Source organism: Dunckerocampus dactyliophorus, chromosome 19, assembly GCF_027744805.1.
Source record: "Dunckerocampus dactyliophorus isolate RoL2022-P2 chromosome 19, RoL_Ddac_1.1, whole genome shotgun sequence".
Lineage (NCBI taxonomy): Eukaryota > Metazoa > Chordata > Actinopteri > Syngnathiformes > Syngnathidae > Dunckerocampus > Dunckerocampus dactyliophorus.
In genome coordinates, this window is record NC_072837.1 from 19,634,462 (window position 1) to 19,655,469 (window position 21,008).

Consider the following 21,008-nt stretch of genomic DNA (forward strand, 5'->3'; position numbering starts at 1 on the left):
GAAGCGTAGTTCCTTGGCCGAGGTCACGATGACACTGAAGGCCTCTTTCATCATCATCATCACGTCATCGTCATCGTCATGTGATGAAGAGAGATCCACTTGGCTGTGATCAATACGCCTTTCATTCATTTCAACTTCTATTTCAATCCACCTCATCTCGGGTCAGCCGCCTGCCGCCGCGTCCTTAATTGATCCGAGCAGGAATACACCAAGGAAGATACCAGTGATGGGTGTGTGTGTGTGTGTGTGTGCGTGCGTGTGCGTGTGTGTGCGTGTGAGAGAGCATCTGTCTTTCGGCGCGGATGTCATTGATTTCGACCTTGCTCGTTCCTTTTCTGGTTTTGTCTCCTCGTCAGTCGGTGCCGCCGTTCTCAGTCAGAGCCAGCAGATCAGCTCATGTGTGGTGTTCCCTGCCAGGCGAGCATCAAAAACGTCCATCTTTCAGTATCTTATTGAGTTTTTTTTTTTTTTTTGGGGGGGGGGGGGGGGGGGGGGGGGGGATTGTACCTTCAAGCTGTGAATCTTAAGCAGGGTGCAATCTGCGCTGGAAAAGGTGAGGTGAGGGGTCATGAAGAGCAGCAGGTGTAAAGGTCTTTGCTGTCACATGTGGTGATGTGCCGCTCCATGCTGTGAAAATTATCGGCCTGATATTGCCATAAAAATGTGATATCAGTAGATGTCTGCATTGGCTTCTTCCACGATAAAAGAAAGGCAGACACTCGTGGCGGCGTGAGAGTTGGACAATATCAGTAGATAGATAGATAGATAGATAGATAGATAGATAGATAGATAGATAGATAGATAGATAGATAGATAGATAGGTAGATAGGTAGATAGATAGATAGATAGATAGATAGGTAGGTAGGTAGATAGATAGATAGATAGATAGATAGATAGATAGATAGATAGATAGATAGATAGATAGGTAGGTAGGTAGGCAGGCAGGCAGACCTTCCATCCTTTTGATGCGTGAGTCATTTGAGGTCACGCTCGTGTGTTGCCACGAGCCATGTGCGGATGGTCAATACGTTCTTCTGGTAGTTCTTAATCAGTGGCTGATTAGTTGACATACAGTAGATGCATCATATGTGACTGGGGGGGGGTCAGTCCATAGTAGTTGGCATGTGCACATACATCCTTGTAGATACATAAAAACTAAATCTTTTCTGTCTGTATCTGTGGCCATGGTTGGAGGTTCTTTTCACAACCAGTTTTTACTGATTTATTGCTTATTTTCTGGTTTATTTCCTAAGTACCTTCGCATATTTCATGTGATTTTTCTGTTGTTGTATTTTAGCTTGGCTTTATCGCTGATGCACGAATAGCGAATAGCTGGTATCGGACATCACTAGTCACATGCCACAAGTCCCAGTCTTTGTGAAAGTATGTTTGTGTCTCCGACATGACAGCTTGTTATTTGCTGTTTATCAGGTCCTGCTTTGCAACTTTCAAGTTACGTCCAAGGCCCTCTGGCGCCCTCGTATGGCCGGATAGGGAACTACAACACACCATTTCTTGACGTCACTGTCCAATAAAACGCACGTACTGTGTGATTCTTCAAATGAAATACGATTTTTATGTCTTTATCTCATCCCTTTGCACATAACAAGCCTGTGTAAATACTGGCCATGTTTTAGTAAACGCTGACAGTAGCCTTCACTTCCTGTGTTCATTACAAATGAATCCTGATGAGTCACATAACAGAACTTGGAGTCACAAATTCAACTATTTCATCAAAACAGTCAAGCATGTGCGCTTTTCCTAAGCAGGAGTCTTGCTGTTGTTTTTACTTTTCTTGTCCAATGATATTATTAGAATGTGCTGCGGGCCATCAATGTCCCCCCCCGCCTTAGCCGGAAGCAATACGGTCAGACTGTAAGCAGCTGGCGTGGTCATGAAGTACCCAAGCCGTCCAGCAGGGTGCAGCAGAGTACAGAAGGTGGAGAAGGTTTTCTCCCAAACGAAATGGAAGATGATGTGCAATGACGAGCTGCCCGTCTGCACCGCTGCTTGCACTCAGTGATCATCTTGTTGGTTTCTTAAATGCATGGAATCAGTGTAGAAATGCAAGTGTTCGTGTGTGTTGTTTGTTCCAGGACAGTCACACAGCGAACACAAAAAGCAGCTTGTTGCACTCACTGACGGTATCCAACAGAGGGCGCCACAGGCTAACAGACACGTTTGCAGTGCCTCACAGGTCACTTTATTAGGTACACAAGCCAATACAAGAAGTCAATATGTGTCATCCTGTATATCCTAGCTGCTAATGTCTATTTAGCAATGGCAGTACAGTGGATCAATGATCCTGTTTATTGGTGTATTGATTTCATCTGATCTGCCACGTGCACCCCAGGAGCCATGTAGCGTGCACGGGCCAAATACAATACAATCCTAAAAAGTACTACTTTTTTATTCTTTTCTTTCTTTCTCATATTACGTTGCTTATAAGAATAAAAACATCTTTCATATTTAACTCTAAAAGGACATTACTTTTCCTCAGAATATTGACTTTATTCTCGTTTTCTCATTAGAATATGATTTTATTCTCATAACAATTTTGCATTTTGTTCCATTTCTGCTGTTGTTTTTTTTAAATTTCAAAATATTTCAAGTTTCTTCTTGTAAATCGTCAGGTAATAACATTATTCCTTTATTCCCATAATCATGAGACGTATTATCCTACTATTAAAATACATATCCTACTAAAATAAATATCCTACTATTAAAATACATCTTTGATGTTTCAACTCTATGCTACTAAAAAGACATCATTTTCTGTCAGAATTTTACATTTTTCTTTGTTTTGTTTCTGCTGTTGTTTTTTTCCAACTGCTTCAACTTTCTTCTTGTCAAATTTCTTCTCATAATTCTATGAGTTTATTTTATTATTAAAATACTGTGACTTTTTTCTCCTTTTGCAACTTCATTTCCAAACGATGTTATGTTTTTCATATTACGTTGCTTAAAAGAAATAGTTTCTTTAATATTTCAACTCTTTTCTACTGAAAGGACATTATTTCTCCTCATAATGTTACAAGTTGATTCTTATTCTCCTTCTCGTTAGAATATGACTTTATTCATTTTCTGTTTTTTCCCAACTATCAAGTTCTTCTGGTAATTATAGGACTTTATTACATAATATTACAACTTTATTCACAAGAAATTGCAAGCTTTTGTTGTTGTTTGTCTCTCCTAATATTACCTCATTGTTTTTTTTTAAGTTCTTTAATATTTCAACTCTATGACCTTTTTTTCCTCGTAAGTGACAAATTTATTCTTGTGAAATTGTGCCGTTCTTTCTTGTTAGAATACGACTTTATTCTCATAACATTTTGGGTTTTTTTTTACTTTTTTCAACTTTCCTCTAGTTAATGTTTGTCTCACAGTACTTGAATACTCCTAATACTTTATTACCATAATATTTTGACTTTATTCTCCTAATATTGTAACTTGTTTTTTTTTCATTTTCCAAAAATTGCAGCCTTCTGTTGAGATGACTTTTATTCTCATCAAATCACTACTTTTGTCCCGTAATGCGAGGACTTTATTCTTGCACAATCACTGCTCATTTGTCCATTTTAGCTTTTGTTGAAAAGCAGTGTGCGTGTGCGCACCTTTATCCAGAAGCTCACCGTAATGCAGCATCTTCTTTCTTGTAGTGTGCAAATGGAATGATGCGGCACTTTTGCACTGTGACGTCCTTGTCTTCTGTCGTCACTTTGGGGGGGGGGGGGATGTGACATTTTTCCCAGAGGTCGCAGCAGCAGTTTAGTGGTGTCGTATTTCATTGAGGAGTTTTTTATCTTCGTGTCGTGAAATAGCGAAACGAGCTACAGCGCCCACCCCCCCCACCGGTAGTGAGTGTTGTGATTGGCCGATGCCTTTATGTGCCAAAAAACGTAAAGAAAAAAACAATCTGACCATCCGGCGTGTGCGCTTGTTCCCCTCAGCTGTCCCGGGACTCTGCTGCGGCTTGTCTCTCTCCAGGAGTCATTAATTATCCCTCCCCCCTCCCTCCTTCATTACCAGCAAGGTTAATCCCCCCCTTATCTCCCAATGAGCCTCATTTTTCATCACACCCTCCCTCTGCTGCCCCCGCCCCTTCCCATCTTTTCTTGTTGACTTTATTCTCTTTATTTTCATTCCTACTTTTCTGCTTTTCTTTTCCAATCCACCCTCCCTGCTCTTCTTGTCTTCTCATTTCCTCCCCCCAAGTCCAGTCCTTCTTGTGGCTGTCCTGTACTGTGCTGTGCTGTCCTCCCCCCACCCCCGGGCCGTGCTTACCTTGATCAGGCCGTGGCGAGCAGGAGTAGATCTATTACAGCTTATCACTAAAGGACAGGCCAACGCCGCACGCCGGTGAAATATGGCCGCTGTCAGAGCCGCCGCCGAACACGACCTCGTGAGCGGGGCTCAAGTGCGTAAAGGGGGGGCGGGCGCTTTCACAGTATAAGCCCCCTAATTCAAATTAATGGAAAGATTTCCAGGTGCGATCCCGGACGTTTGACTGTGATTTGGCACACAATTAACCTTGTCTCTCTCTCTCTCTCTCTCTCTCGCTCTCTCTTGCTCTCTCCGGCACCCCCTCCCCCTCCACACCTCCGCCACCAGCCGCATTTCACCACAGGCCGCCACCCGCCTCAACACGCTCATATTGATTAGGAGCTTATTAGGTGATGACTGCTGGATGCTAATTAGCTGAAAAAGCACATTATTCATATCAACTGCTCTTTTTCCCATTTTTGCTGTTGTTTTTTTTTTTTAATTTTCCAAATATTTCTATTTTCTTCATAAATAATCCTTTCGTAACAATAAAGCTTTTCTCCCAGCCTAATTTTCTAAAAATTACAGTTTGATTTTGATTATTTTGTTTATTGCAGGGCAAATGTTCCCAAAATAGCTCGAAATAAGTGAGGAGCCAACTTGATTCGTTTACCGTTATTATAAGTTTCAAGGCTGCAAAAGCCCTCACCTTCCACATGGTAACATTTTCTCACATCTCTCTCTTGTTAAACACTCTCAAAGAAGTTCAAACCTTCGTTTGAATTTGAATGATTATTATTATTATTTTGGTTATGATTATAAAGTCACTCACGCATATTTCACTCCTGTGGCCGTGCCTTTTCGTCCTGCTGTACTCTAGTGCTTTTGTGTCCTTGCTAAAACACACTGAAGATTCATTTACAAGCTAGCAAGCTAGCAAGCTAGCGATGGCACAGGAGACACGGCAGGGCGGCACGAAGGAGCTTGAGTGACAATGGTCCAATCAGGACGTGGAAAACAATGGGAGGCGCAGACAGACAACAGAGGGAAGAGAGAGACACTCAACTTCCTACGATGCAGTTCTTCTTAAAGGGCCAGGCTCGGCCTGCAACAGCATTCATACGCTGTAATAAAAAAAAAACACCTAAAAAATAGAATCTGTGAAAGTGAACCACGGTAGAGCGAGGGAACACAGTATGGATGGACGTTTTAAAGGATCGTTGGGATTTTTTGACATGAAGTTGTAGGACATCCCCATCAACATTGGCAAGACCAAGTGGGGGGGTAAGTCGCTGTTGACGGACTACCCTGCTGATGGGGATGTTAAAAAATCACACCCGTCCCTTTAATGTCCAAGAGAAATTCACGAGAGATCCGAAAAATAAGAAAATATGTAGAATAAGAATAAATAAATAAATAAGTACGGAACAGATCGGCTGATATTGGAATTGGAAATTGAGAGTTGGACAATATCGGCATATTGGATATCAGCGAAAAAGCCAATATCGGACATCCCTAATGTATATACTGTATGCATATGTAATATATTGACTTTGTTCCCGTAATATTCTAACCTCATTTTTCAAAAATGACCACCATTTTATTTTGTTTTGTTTGTTACTCTTTTTTTTTTAAATAAGGTATTTTTTCTTTAATATTTCAAGTTGATGCTGCTAAAATGATATTATTTTTCGTCCATAAGATTCTGAGCTTATTCTCATAAAGTTTTTTTTTTCAACTTCATTTTTTTTCTGAATATTTTGACTTTGTTCTCCTAAAATTACAGCAGTATTATTTTTCCAACTCTTTCCACTTTGTTCTGGTCAATTTTGCTGACTTTGTTGCCACAAGCTAACCTTGCGCACAATTCCAGTGTGGTTTTGTTGTGTTTGTGTTCAGTGTTCATTTTTCGTTACTATTTGTATCTTTATGCTGCTAAAATGATATTATTTTCCTCCTACGATGTCAATATTATTTTCATGAAATATTAAATGATATTTTTATAATGTGCCACAGGCCAATAAAAAACATCCGTGTGCCACAAATGGCCCCCGGGGCCACGCTTTGGACACCCCTGCCTTACACTCCCATTTGAACAGCAGCCTCATGCTAGCTTAGCCTCAAAACGGTGAAACGTGCAGCAACCATATCTGCAGCCGACTGACAGATAGTTGGCAGAGCACCCGGCCTCCTTTTTAAGACGTGTAGCAAAGCCTGAGGAAGGAGCTTTTGATGTCCAACACCACGAGGCAACGTGGTTGTGACAGTCAGGGTCTAGGGACGCACGTTGCTGCACAACGGGGGACTCCACCTGCATGTTTCCAGAATAGTCTCCACATGACCCTCCTGGTTGTACACCAGCACCGCATGGCTTGCACCGTCGCCAGGAATGCATTCCTTGTGGGTGACCGGTGCCACAGAAAGACGTGTGCAGTGTAAAAAGGAGTCCATCGTGGAAGTTGTGTTTCTTACTTAATGCTTTGTGTCAGGCGAAGCGTGCTGCGCATCGAGACAAAAGCCTGATGGATGTCTGCTCACCGAGCATCCATCCTGCAGCCCCTCAGCCTGGCGTAGCTCCGTGCCCTTTAGCGCACGTTTCACCTCACGTCCCGCTTCACAGCGCCGAGCAGATCATAGTCGGGTCCCCCCAGAGGGGAGGTGGGCTGGGCTGGGCTGGGAAGGGAAGATATTTGATATTTGATATTTGATGGTGTGAAGCAGATGTGATGAAACTAGCAGCTGAGGGGCGACCGTAAGAAATGTTTAGTAGAAACGTGAGCAGATGAAGCCCCCCAGTTATTGCAATGTGGCGCAAAAATAAAACCTGCACAAATCCAGGATGTGATATTAGGTTGTTAAAGACAATCTTGAATATTTGAACTCTATAATACTACATTTTCCTCATAATATTATGAGTTTATTCTCATAAAATGTTTGTTTTTTCCATTTCTGCTGCTTTCCTTTTTTTTTGAAAAAATGTTTTCCAAATATTCAAACCTTCCATCCAGGCATCCTCTATGCCGCTTATCCTCATGAGGCTCGTGTGGGTTTGCTGGAGGCTATCCAAGCTGACTTTGGGCGGGGTACACCCTGGACTGGTGTCCAGCCAATGGAAGCGCACATGTAGACAAACAAGCATCCTATGGACCATTTAGAGTCCCCAGTGAAGCTAACATTCATGTTTTTGGATGTGGGAGGAAAGCGGAGTATCCAGAAAACCCCCCCACACATGGGGAGAACATGCAAACTCCACACAGAGATGCCAACCCAGGTCTTCCCATCTCCAGACTGTGTGGCCAACATGCTAACCACTCAGCCACCGTGCGGCCCTTATTCAGACCTTCTTCTTCTAAGTTGTCATCTAATAAAATTATGACTTTATTTCCATAATATTTAGACTTTATTGTCACAAAATGACAATTGTTTTTTTCCATTTCTGCTCCTTTTTGATCAACTATTTCATCCTTCCTCTCGTAAACTTTCTTCTCATCGTGATGACTTTATCTCCACACTATTGGGACTTTATTCTGCTAATATTACAACTCTTCCCACAACTTCATTTTCCAAAAATTACAACTTTTTGTTGTTTTGTTTGTTTCTCATAGAATTACATTGTTTAAAAAAAATCCTTAATATTTCACCTTTTTGCTACAAAAATGACCTAATCTTTTCTCATAATATAACGAGTTTATTCTCGTAAAATTGCAACTTTTTTCTAGTTAGAAGATGCTGAGGACGCCCGCTCACAGCCAGCTGTGCGTGTGCGTGTTGATGTAAGATATTGTCTTATTATTACAGTATGTCTTATTAGCTGCTGTATACAGTAAATGGTATGCACAGCTTGTACACTCGTCTTTCCAATCCTGCATTCTGATGGAAGACCGGAGTCGTGTAAATGCGTCGTGCGCTCTCCAACCCAGCGCCATCCACGTGTCAGCACATTGGCGGCTTTCCCACCTTCCTGCCTCAGCACATGTGACAACGCTGTGACAGAGACGTGTCAGAAGTAACAAGCTGCTGACGGGTCAGCACCGCGCCAACAATAACCACAGCATCGCCCGATCAATCCTGTCCACGCTGGGCAAAGCTTTGTCTTATGGCGCTCGGAAAACATACGGAACCACTCATATTTCACAGAATGATTTGGTATTTTGCCCCAATTGGAGCTCTTCAAAGGAAACAGGGAGCGTATTTATATGAAGACATAATAACAAGACATAAAACATTCTCCCCGCCAATTGGAAAGGAGTGGGAATAATACTCATGATAAACCCATGACTTGATTATCATAACAGCCTTACTTGATGATCTTCATGTAATATTAGTCATCCGTTTAGTCTGCGAACAAATCAACTGTTTTCACATCGCCTTTTCTGAGAAATGTGATATTTTATTGTAAAAAATGTTTTGTTTTCATGTAATTCTAATGTAGAGTTGAATTCTATATCTAGTTTCGTATGCATTATTATACTGATGTATCATTTTCATAAATATTAATGCCAATGATAAAAACATTTAGAAAAATATGCTCAGTAAGACAAATTTTTCTCGGCCATAAGTCATCTGGGATAGGCTCCAGCACACCCCCGCGGCTCTAGTGAGGACAAGTGGCATAGAAGATGGACGGATGGATGGATTTTGTTTTTCCAGCATTTTTCAGCGAGTGCCCTGTGAAGGATCAAAGTGACTTTTCTCACTTTTGGGTTTTCGCTCAAAATGTTTGCACAATTTTGCCTCGTTTTTTTCAGTTTTGACACCGTCTTGTTTTTCATATGGTGCGTTTATCCTGCGAAACTGAGTGCCCAAGCAATTGTGCATTCTTACCTGAGTGCGACTGCTAAATAACCCGCCATGGGGCCACACTTGGATGCAGAAGGTGAGAAACACCATGTCTGGGAAGTTCCAGCCATCCCTCCTGTATAAATTACCTCCCATGTGTAATTATTCTCTATAAAATGTATTTTTTGTTGGTACTTTTGGGATTGCTGGGTAAATCCCAGGAAGGTTCCCGTGTGGGCGGGGCCTTAGCGTCTTCCACGCGGTGATTGCCACACTTGAAAGGGCTGCTTCACATGTCATGTGTGCAGAAGGGCTAGCCTGCGCGTCTCACACGCGTTAGCGCTGCCATGTGGGCGGGCTGGTGGATCACCGTAGACCTGAAGTGCACTGAAATCCAGGCGGTGCAGTCAGTCTTAGATGGATGAATCCAAAGACAAAGCCCAGCGATGAAAGATGCTTGACAATAAATAGCAGGAAGCACTCATGGACATTATGCAAGAATTCAGCATCGGCCCCCACCCCTTCCCTGTCCCTCCCTCAGTGGTCACGCAGCAGATTTGTAAAAACATGCACCCGCTGCGACTTGATTTGCTTGATGTGCTTTTCATCCGCGCTCTACGACACCAAGCGAGCCGCAGCACCAGCCTCCTCGTGACTCACGACAGCAACAACAACGCAGGCGTGTAAAGGGCTTAGCGCAGGGTAGGAGGGGATGAGAAGCGCCCCCGACGTTTAATGCTCCCGAGCAGATGCGTAATCGTGCTCCCTTTGTGTGCTCCTAGAGCCCAACGTCACGACTTTGACTGTAGAACCAAACCCCATCCGCCCACTGGAAATCAAGCTAATGCGTTGCGAGGGAAAGGGGGCAGGGAGCGTTGTCGCTCCGATCCGCCGCCGGTTCCCTGTTGGGATCCGAGGTGTCCCCGCGTCGACTGTCACATGACCACATGACGCCTGCTCATTTGTTGCAAGTGATGATTGACTTCATACTTGTCCCCGATGCACAGGAATTGAAATTGTGTCCATTGATGAATTTCAATTCATTCAGTTTTCAGACAGAATGGCTGAACTGAAATGGAATGCACCCCCGGCGTTTTATCAGCCTGCTGCCGTCACGCTCGGAGGCGCCGCGTGGCATTTCAGGACTGACCCTGTGTGTTCCTCTTGTAGACAATCGTGCGAGGGAACCGGCCGCCCAAGGACGCGTCCATTAACGGCCTGCTGGAGGAGTTTGACAACATCTCGGTGACGCGCTCCAACTCGCTGCGCAAAGAGAGCCCGCCGGGGCCCCACCAGGCCGGCGCCGGCTCCAAACCCTGCATGGGCCTTCGACCTGGCGGCCCTGAGGAGAACGGCTTCAACCACTACTACTCACGCTACTCCTGCGACCTGGACACCTCCAGCAGGGACTACTCTCTGGACCCAAGCAAGCCGGGCTTCCCCATGGACGGGGACTGGGCGGTGGGGCGGCACTATCGCTTCACCAAACAGAATGGCCACTCGCACCCCATCCGCAGCCACTTCTACCCTGACGCCATGCCCCAAAAGTCAGACTATGGCAAGCTTCCCCCTGACTACCACACCTACCTGGAGAGCAAGGGGCGCTCCGCCGACGAGGTGGCTTCCACCGTGGGGAGCGGGGTGGGCTCCAGCGGCTACTACCGGGCATCTGTCGGAGGCTCGTCCAGCCAGGACTACCGGGACACATCAGTAGGGACGCCGTCCCGCGCTTCCTTGCACAGCGAGCAGATCAACTACCCGGATAGCGAGTGGAGCTACGGAGCCATGCGGGATGACTACGACAAGCGGCCCAAGAGCTCCTACGTGATGCAGACCAGCCCCACGCCGGCTATAAGGCAAAGGTCTCGCTCGGGCTCCGGGCTGCAGGAGCCCAACGTCCCCTATGTGGCCAGCGGGGCCTTCAAGAACCCCGCCCAGGCCCACCCGTACAGCTCCTACACCTACCCTCGCCTCTCTGAGAGCCTCGCCACCTCGCAGACCATCAACAAGGTAACTGCACAAACACGGATCCACATATAGAATACATTATCAACTAATGTACACTGGAACCTTGGTTAGCGTCCGCCTCGGTTAGCATGTTTTTTGGTTAAGGTTGAAAATGTATGCCACATTTATGCCTCACTCAGCCGTTTAGCATACAATATGGCAGGCGTACTTTTACTTCGTTGAAGACATGATTGATCCCAAAGACACGATGTGGCGCCACCACCAGATCCACCACCACCACCTTCCTGTTTTCACTCACGTCTTCAGTGAAGGTAAAAGTAACCTTAAATGGTCATTCATCCCTTTCCATCGTCATTTATATGCGTTTATATTAGGGGCACACAAGAATTATAATTTTAAAAAACGCTCCCATGAGCAAATCAAGCGCTCCTTTTTTTCCCTCCTGCCTGTGACGTCCCCTGAGCTCACTTGTAAACAAACATTCACTTTCAGAGGAAGGACGTTGTACCAAATGCTCTGCATGAGGGGGGGAAAAAACCCATGGAGCGCACGAAAAACCTTGTCAGCCACCTGAAACACCAGTGGGGTCACACCGGCGGCTCGGAGGGTGTGCCCAAATACAGTGCATCTTGCTGGGCCACAGCAGGTGGCTCCTCCCCCTCTATACTCTGGTTGTCCTGGTAGTAGTGATGTCATCATATTTCATTAGGACTAATCCTAATTTGTTGCAGTCCTTCTCACCTCCACGTGTGCACAAACTACGCCGTCTAAATTTAAAAAGTTATTGGTTATCGATACCATATCGGTCTTGAGAAGCAGACCGTTATGGGTTAGAAAAAAAAAAGGTATGGTGCACCTGTGGTTTGTGTGTGTGTGTGTGTGTGTGTGTGTGTGTGTGAGTACGTGTGTGTGTAGTTTGCTGACATACATAGACACACTCCCACATTAACCGACTCTTCCCCAAAGACGACGGGCGTGTTCAGGATCATCCTTCTGCAGTCGGATCAATTACCGGCAGCGCTTAAGCGTCGACCTCGCGGCTCTGACACACTCAGCCCGGCCGAGGAGACAAAGCCAGGTCGAGGGGGGGAGCGAGGGACACGACAAAAGGAATCAGAGACGTCCCGGAACAAGATGGCATTTGAATAATATGCTGTGCTTTAATGTGCTTATTATGTAAGAGGCCAAATGAAGAAGGTGCTCCAAAAACAACCAAACAGATGAAAGAGATGAAATATGAAAAGCCACCCATGGAGTCCACATTCAGGTGCACCAAAGCCCTCTTCTGGCCTGCACTCGTACTGATGGAGGATAATGGTAATAATAATGGATGATAATATTACACAATGCTTCTTCTGCCTTGTATTTCTACGTTACTTCATTTACTTCGATCATTTCACCTTTTTTTGCTCGAAAATGCTTCATTTAGGCCAAGAATGAGTAGAATTTGCTTAAATCCGCGAGTGAGCGGTAATCAAACTGCGATATTGCGAGGGATTACCGTATGTACATTTGACTTTACAAGCTGCAGCGTTTTATTCATGTTGGCGTGACGCCTGGCGCTTCCTCCTGGCCCCCCCCCCCCAGCGAGGCTGGCTGGCTATCATTCATGAACTCAGAGGAGTGATCGCACTCGTGAACAGACTAGTCTTTCTTACGTGCATGAATGTACTGTGGAGAGCCAGCCTGCCATGTTTGACTCGATGGAGTATTTTCAGGCTTTGTGTTCATTTCTACTAAGATTTTTTTGATATTTTAACGTAGAAACAATAAGGAGTAATAATAATGTCATGTAATAGCAATAATAATGTAATGATGAAAGAAATTATTACATTTACATTAGCGGATGGGTGGGTGCATTGATTTCACATAGCAACATAGAAAGGAACAAAAACACAGCAGCTCCAATATGTAGCCTTACCTTTGGCTAGTGTGTGGTGAAGCTAGTCGCTAGCCGGCTAGTGGTGTGGTGAGGTGTCACTACACCAGTAAGGTTGTTCTTAGACGTAACAATGTTAATAACAATAATAATAACAATGTTAATAACAATAATAATAACAATATTAATAACAAAATAACAATAATAATAACAATGTTAATAACAATAATAATAACAATATTAATAACAAAAATAACAATAATAATAGCAATGTTAATAACAATAATAATAACAATATTAATAACAAAAATAACAATAATAATAACAATGTTAATAATAATAACAACGTGCAGGTCATATTATGGAAATGGCCTGTTGTTTTTTTCAGAAGGCTTTATAGGCAGAATAGGTGTGTCCTGTATGTCATGCTTGTGGCTTTGTTTGTGGAATGTAAAAGCGTGCATGTTAAAAAGCCTTCAACAGACTTGAAAAGTTGCCTTGGTTAGAGTGTGTTTTGGTTTTAGTAGCGACGTTAGCCAAGGCACCGCTGTACTTGCAATGATCCATGTGAAGTGAAGACTACGGACTACACGAGCGTACCGCCCGGCTGTCGCAGTGCCGTCACACCTTGCACTTCCTGTAGGCCACAGTTTCTCCAAATATCTGCATTGGCAGTTCTAGAGCACCTGCAGTGGGGGTGGGCAGGAGGTACTCATGCGGTCAACCTGTACGAGGGTGGCGGTGGTGGTGGTGGGGGGGTCCTTATGTTGCTCTCCGTGCACCATTAAGGCCGCCGCACAGCATGATAGCATCTGCGGCGCTATCACCTTCCTCCTCCGCCTCCTCCACTTCCACCTCCACGACTCCAGCGGCTGAGAGGGAAAGTGTGTTTGCTGATGTCGATCCCAGGGCGCCTTGATGAAAAACCATTTAACCTGCACGCTTCGCTAAATAGCCGCTTGGAAAGACAGAAAAAAGAAAACCGTGGTGGAGAATGCAAGCCATGCAGGATGGTGCTGCAGGAGGAGGAGGAGGTCATTTTCTCACGCTGATGCATTATTTCATGTTTTAGAAGATATGTGAGAGTCAAAGCAGGATGGGGGAGGAGGAGGAGGAGGAGGAGGAGGAGGAGGAGGTGGAGTCCATGACCATTTGGATGCTGTTGCACGGCTGAGAACAATCCAGCAGCTTTAGCAAGCACCACCATTCTTCCGGGCCGGCCAACCTTGTAACAAACTCAGCCTTTTCTTCTCTCTTAGCTGGTGCAGCCCACACAAGTCTTGCTTTATTTGTTCCCTCCCTCTACCAGGTGGGGGTAGGTGCACCACACACACACACACACACACACTCTCTCTCTTTGTCGTCTTCTCCTAATTCTCTGTTTTGTGGAAGCTCGCTCGCCTGCCGCAGCTCTCGGTGACAAATTGATGTTGCGGCACTTCAACCCCCCCACCCCCGTTTCTGCAGCCTTAGCATAAAAGCGGCCCCGACGATGTTCCAGCGCCGAATTCAATTTCACAGTTGAGTTAGGTTGTTGATTACCCTGCCAAACTCAGATTAATGCGCGTTTAACCAACATGGATCAGGAGACCCCTTGGCTGACAGCCAGCCAGCGGTGCCGGACAACAATACGGAGGTGGGGGCCGTGGGGGGGCTGAGATTGGACTGTCCCATCAGCAGCAGCCCCTCACACACCTGCTGAGAGTGATTGATTAAAAGCATGTAATTATACACGTCATGGCTCCTCCTCCTCTTCCTGCCCTCTGTGTGTGTGTGTGTGTGTGTGTGTGTGTGTGTGTGTGTGTGTGTGTGTGTGTGTGTGTGTGCACGTGTGTTTGTTTGAGACAGTAACAAAGAGGCACTTTTTATTTGCTCACGTTCTTGTTCATTGACTTGAGGAGTATCATGAAGTGTTTGTGCGTGAAGTTGTGTAGCAGCTGGTGTCCACACGTAAGCCTCTGAGGATATTTAGGAAGGGGGGGTGTCCCAGATTCGGGTGATGAATGGTCGCATCGGAGGCTGCTAATGATAAAAGCTGCACTCAAGTTCCTTGAGAAGACTCACGGAGGTTTGCAGCGGCCGCTAACTTTGCTCCCGTCGCCTCCCGCAGGGTGAATACGAGCGAGCGTCGCGGGACGGCAGCCCCCAGGTGGCATCCGGCGACACCTACCCCCGCGGGCCTCTCAAGCTACCTCAGAACCACGCCAAGCCCCCAGGCTACCCGCCGGTGCACCTGCCCTACCCGCCCGTCTTTCACCACTACAAGCCCTCACCCTACCACCATCCCCCCTCCCAGCCCAGCCCACCTTACACCCCCCAGGTACTGTACCACGCCCAGTCTGTTTTCAATGCTCCTTTACAATGTTCTGAAGTGTAACATTCTGCTGTGGGCTGCAAATGGCCCCAGTGGCAGACTTTGGACCCCCCCAGCCTCGCTGCTTTCTAGTTTAGCTGTACGGACGTGAAAGTTCAGCAATCCCTCGTTTATGGCTCAGTAGCACTGAATATTAATCAAGGCAATATTTTCATAGCTATGGCATAGAAAACCTGTTTCCCACCTGTTTCCTTCAGCCCGCTAGACATGAAATTACACCCCTACAGTCACCTTTACACTTCTACAGTGTTCCCTCGTTTATCGCAGGGGAAAGGTTCCCAAAATAGCCCACAGTAAGTGAAAGCCACAACATAGCCAACTTTATTTGTTCCCAATGATTCTATATGTTTTAAGGCTGTAAACCCCCCCTCCCCGTACACTTTATACACTTTTCTCAGACAGACATAACATTTTCTCACATTTAAACACTCAAAGTTCAGATTTCATTGGAATTTGAATGATCAACCTGCTAGGTTGGACACAAGATGTAATAAGTGACTCACGTGTATTTCACTCATCCGACCGTGCCTCGTCCTGGCGCCGTTCGGCTGTAGCATTTTTGCATCCGTGTTAAAACATATCACTTTGCCGTCGTATTTTACTCCTCCTCGTCCTACTCTATTTGTTGCGCAATAGCGCCCTACAGCTGGTTAGCTGCTTCTTCTTCCATTGTTTATTGGCTGTTAGCAAGCAGTTCACACCGCTAGTTTGCTAGCGACCATTGACCACAACAGGAAACGGCACGAAGGAGATTGATTGACAATGGTCTACAGCCAATCAGGATGCAGAGCACAATAGGCGGGTTGTCCCTTAGCCAATAAGCGCTGTTGTGGCGCTATATTTAGCCGGCTATTGTCTACTGTGGGTTCCTACTATGCTCGTGCTGGCACGTAAGCACAGGGACGAGGTGGAGCTGCACGCGTCTTCAACATGAGTAGACACCCTCTACTGGTAGCAGTAACACAATAACACACACACACTGGACCACACAGCACCCACAGACCACCATGCACCTTCATCCGCTGTCTACGGGTCTACGGGACGACATTGTAACATTACTTGGAAGAAAAGTGCAATGAAAAAATGTGGAAAATAAATGAGAATATATTGCAATCTACTGATATAATTTTCCACTACTTTACTCTCTTCTACACTCAGCAGCCCCGCCTCCACCCACCAAGAAAAAGACATAGTATGACTGACAAAAGGGCACAAGGTTTGCCAGAGACCTCCATGGCAGGAGCGTTTGTCCAAATACAGTGCACCTTGCTGGGCCACAGCAGGTGGCTCCTCCCCCTCTATACTCTGGTTCTCCTGATAGTAGTGATGTCATGTTTCATTTGGACACATCAATCCAATCCTAATTTGTTCCAGTCCTTCTTACCTCCTCGTGTGCACAAACTACACTTCTGTTGGTATCAGTTTGGAAAAAAAGATATGATGCTTCTCTAATAATAAAAATAACAACAATAATAATAATAATAATAATAATAATAATAATAATAATAATTTATTGTCTGTAATAGCTTTTCAGTATGTGAAGATCTCCTCTCCCCATGTCCGTACTTTCCCCCCAGGGGGCCTACTCCCAACCTTCGTCCCCCTACATCCTCCCGGGGGCATACCCACCACCCTCCTGGGGCTCCAGCTCCGACACCCAGCCCTCCAGGGTGTCTCACGAGCAGTTCCGAGCCGCTCTCCAACTCGTGGTCAATCCAGGTGAGTTGGAAAAGGGCACCTTTCTCTTGTGGCGCGCAAGTGTCAGTGTCAGTGTGTGTGTGTGCGTGCGCGTGTGCGTGCGTACATGTTCTCCCCTTCAGGCGACCCCCGGGAGTACCTGGACAGCTTCATCAAGATAGGCGAGGGCTCCACGGGCATCGTGTGCATCGCCAGCGAGAAGCACAGCGGCAAGCAGGTGGCGGTGAAGAAGATGGACCTGAGGAAGCAGCAGAGGAGGGAGCTGCTCTTTAACGAGGTGGGGGGCATCCATCATCTTGCTCCTTTTAATCATCCGCCTTTCTTCCCGCCTTTGCAACTTTATTGTTTAGCCACAGCTGAGTATGCATGAACGTGAACGTGAACGTGAACGTGAACGTGAACATGTTTTGGCACACACATTTACATTTACACTATCAGGCATTATCACACTGTATGCACGTGCACGTGTGCGTGTGTGTGTGTGTGTGTGTGTGTGTGTGTGTGTGGTGGGTGTTGATTCTCCAGCTAATTAGTTTTATTGTAATCCTCTTAGTCCCCCTGCATGTAATCCTGTTAAGTTAAGAGTTCAGAGCGTGCTCAAATGAGATAAATTGGATCAATCCACCACACGGGGGGGTTGATTATGAAATGACACGTCTCACGTGCCGTCACGTCTTCTCTGCAGGTGGTGATCATGAGGGACTACCACCACGAGAACGTGGTGGACATGTACAACAGCTACCTGGTGGGGGACGAGCTGTGGGTGGTCATGGAGTTCCTGGAGGGCGGAGCGCTCACCGACATCGTGACCCACACCAGGTGACCACGCCGTTAGCTTGGCTGGCTTCGCACGTAAACAAATATTATCATGAATGTCACATGAATGTAGGCGTGCATGCACGGGTAAGCCAGGTACATATGGTGACAATTTACACAGTACAGACAACAGTGCATCTCAGTTTGTCATGAAGATGGAAAAGCATATTTAGCTTGTCTTTGCTCTCTTTTCACATTTCACATTTCACACAACTTTAATCCCATCATATTATTACTTTATTCCCAAAATATTCTGACTTTATTCCCAAAATATTATGACTTTATTCCCATAATATTATGACTTTATTCCCATAATATTATGACTTTATTCCCAAAATATTATGACTTTATTCCCATAATATTCTGACTTTATTCCCATAATATTATGACTTTATTCCCATATTATTACTTTATTCCCAAAATATTATGACTTTATTCCCATAATATTCTGACTTTATTCCCATAATATTATGACTTTATTCCCAAAAGTATTATTACTTTATTCCCATAATATTATGACTTTATTCCCAAAATATTATGACTTTATTCCCATAATAGTATGACTTTATTCCCATATTATTATGACTTTATTTCCATAATATTATGACTTTATTCCCATAATATTATGACTTTATTCCCATAATATTATGACTTTATTCCCAAAATATTATGACTTTATTCCCATAATATTATGACTTTATTCCCAAAATATTCTGACTTTATTCCCAAAATATTATGACTTTATTCCCATAATATTATTACTTTATTCCCAAAATATTATGACTTTATTCCCATAATATTATGACTTTATTCCCATAATATTATTACTTTATTACCATAATATTATGACTTTATTCCCATAATATTATGACTTTATTCCCATAATAGTATGACTTTATTCCCATAATATTATGACTTTATTTCCATAATATTATGACTTTATTCCCATAATATTAGGACTTTATTCCCATAATATTAGGACTTTATTCCCAAAATATTATGACTTTATTCCCATAATATTATGACTTTATTCCCATAATATTAGGACTTTATTCCCAAAATATTATGACTTTATTCCCATAATATTATGACTTTATTCCCATAATATTAGGACTTTATTCCCAAAATATTAGGACTTTATTCCCATAATATTAGGACTTTATTCCCATAATGTTAGGACTTTATTCCCAAAATATTCTGACTTTATTCCCATAATATTAGGACTTTATTCCCATAATGTTAGGACTTTATTCCCAAAATATTCTGACTTTATTCCCAAAATATTCTGACTTTATTCCCAAAATATTATGACTTTATTCCCATAATATTATTACTTTATTCCCATAATATTATGACTTTATTCCCAAAATATTATGACTTTATTCCCATAATATTATGACTTTATTCCCAAAATATTAGGACTTTATTCCCATAATATTAGGACTTTATTCCCAAAATATTCTGACTTTATTCCCATAATATTATGACTTTATTCACATAATTTTAGGACTTTATTCCCATAATATTATGACTTTATTCCCATAATGTTAGGACTTTATTCCCAAAATATTATGACTTTATTCACATAATTTTAGGACTTTATTCCCATAATATTATGACTTTATTCCCATAATATTATGACTTTATTCCCAAAATATTATGACTTTATTCCCAAAATATTATGACTTTATTCCCATAATATTCTGACTTTATTCCCATAATATTATGACTTTATTCCCATAATATTATTACTTTATTCCCAAAATATTATGACTTTATTCCCATAATATTCTGACTTTATTCCCATAATATTCTGACTTTATTCCCATAATATTATGACTTTATTCCCATAATATTATGACTTTATTCCCAAAATATTATGACTTTATTCCCATAATAGTATGACTTTATTCCCATATTATTATGACTTTATTTCCATAATATTATGACTTTATTCCCATAATATTATGACTTTATTCCCATAATATTCTGACTTTATTCCCATAATATTATGACTTTATTCCCATAATATTATGACTTTATTCCCAAAATATTCTGACTTTATTCCCAAAATATTATGACTTTATTCCCATAATATTATTACTTTATTCCCAAAATATTATGACTTTATTCCCATAATATTATGACTTTATTCCCATAATATTATTACTTTATTACCATAATATTATGACTTTATTCCCATAATATTATGACTTTATTCCCATAATAGTATGACTTTATTCCCATAATATTATGACTTTATTTCCATAATATTATGACTTTATTCCCATAATATTAGGACTTTATTCCCATAATATTAGGACTTTATTCCCAAAATATTATGACTTTATTCCCATAATATTATGACTTTATTCCCATAATATTAGGACTTTATTCCCAAAATATTAGGACTTTATTCCCATAATATTAGGACTTTATTCCCATAATATTAGGACTTTATTCCCAAAATATTAGGACTTTATTCCCATAATATTAGGACTTTATTCCCATAATGTTAGGACTTTATTCCCAAAATATTCTGACTTTATTCCCATAATATTATGACTTTATTCCCATATTATTACTTTATTCCCAAAATATTATGACTTTATTCCCATAATATTCTGACTTTATTCCCATAATATTATGACTTTATTCCCAAAAGTATTATTACTTTATTCCCATAATATTATGACTTTATTCCCAAAATATTATGACTTTATTCCCATAATAGTATGACTTTATTCCCATATTATTATGACTTTATTTCCATAATATTATGACTTTATTCCCATAATATTATGACTTTATTCCCATAATATTATGACTTTATTCCCAAAATATTATGACTTTATTCCCATAATATTATGACTTTATTCCCAAAATATTCTGACTTTATTCCCAAAATATTATGACTTTATTCCCATAATATTATTACTTTATTCCCAAAATATTATGACTTTATTCCCATAATATTATGACTTTATTCCCATAATATTATTACTTTATTACCATAATATTATGACTTTATTCCCATAATATTATGACTTTATTCCCATAATAGTATGACTTTATTCCCATAATATTATGACTTTATTTCCATAATATTATGACTTTATTCCCATAATATTAGGACTTTATTCCCATAATATTAGGACTTTATTCCCAAAATATTATGACTTTATTCCCATAATATTATGACTTTATTCCCATAATATTAGGACTTTATTC

General features: G+C 42.5%; 1 protein-coding gene across 4 annotated transcripts in view; it reads left to right on the plus strand.

Annotated features, from left to right (window-relative positions):
- pak5 (p21 protein (Cdc42/Rac)-activated kinase 5) overlaps positions 1–21,008 on the plus strand; it is a 90,221-nt gene that overhangs the window by 57,536 nt on the left and 11,677 nt on the right. For 3 of the 4 annotated variants that reach the window (XM_054761090.1, XM_054761091.1, XM_054761093.1), the window contains 5 exons: positions 10,213–11,052; positions 15,000–15,209; positions 16,841–16,982; positions 17,084–17,238; positions 17,647–17,780. In XM_054761090.1, the coding sequence (XP_054617065.1) occupies positions 10,213–11,052; positions 15,000–15,209; positions 16,841–16,982; positions 17,084–17,238; positions 17,647–17,780 (1,481 nt within the window). The remainder of the gene's footprint in view (positions 1–10,212; positions 11,053–14,999; positions 15,210–16,840; positions 16,983–17,083; positions 17,239–17,646; positions 17,781–21,008) is intronic. The other variant, XM_054761092.1, reaches the window with a different exon arrangement.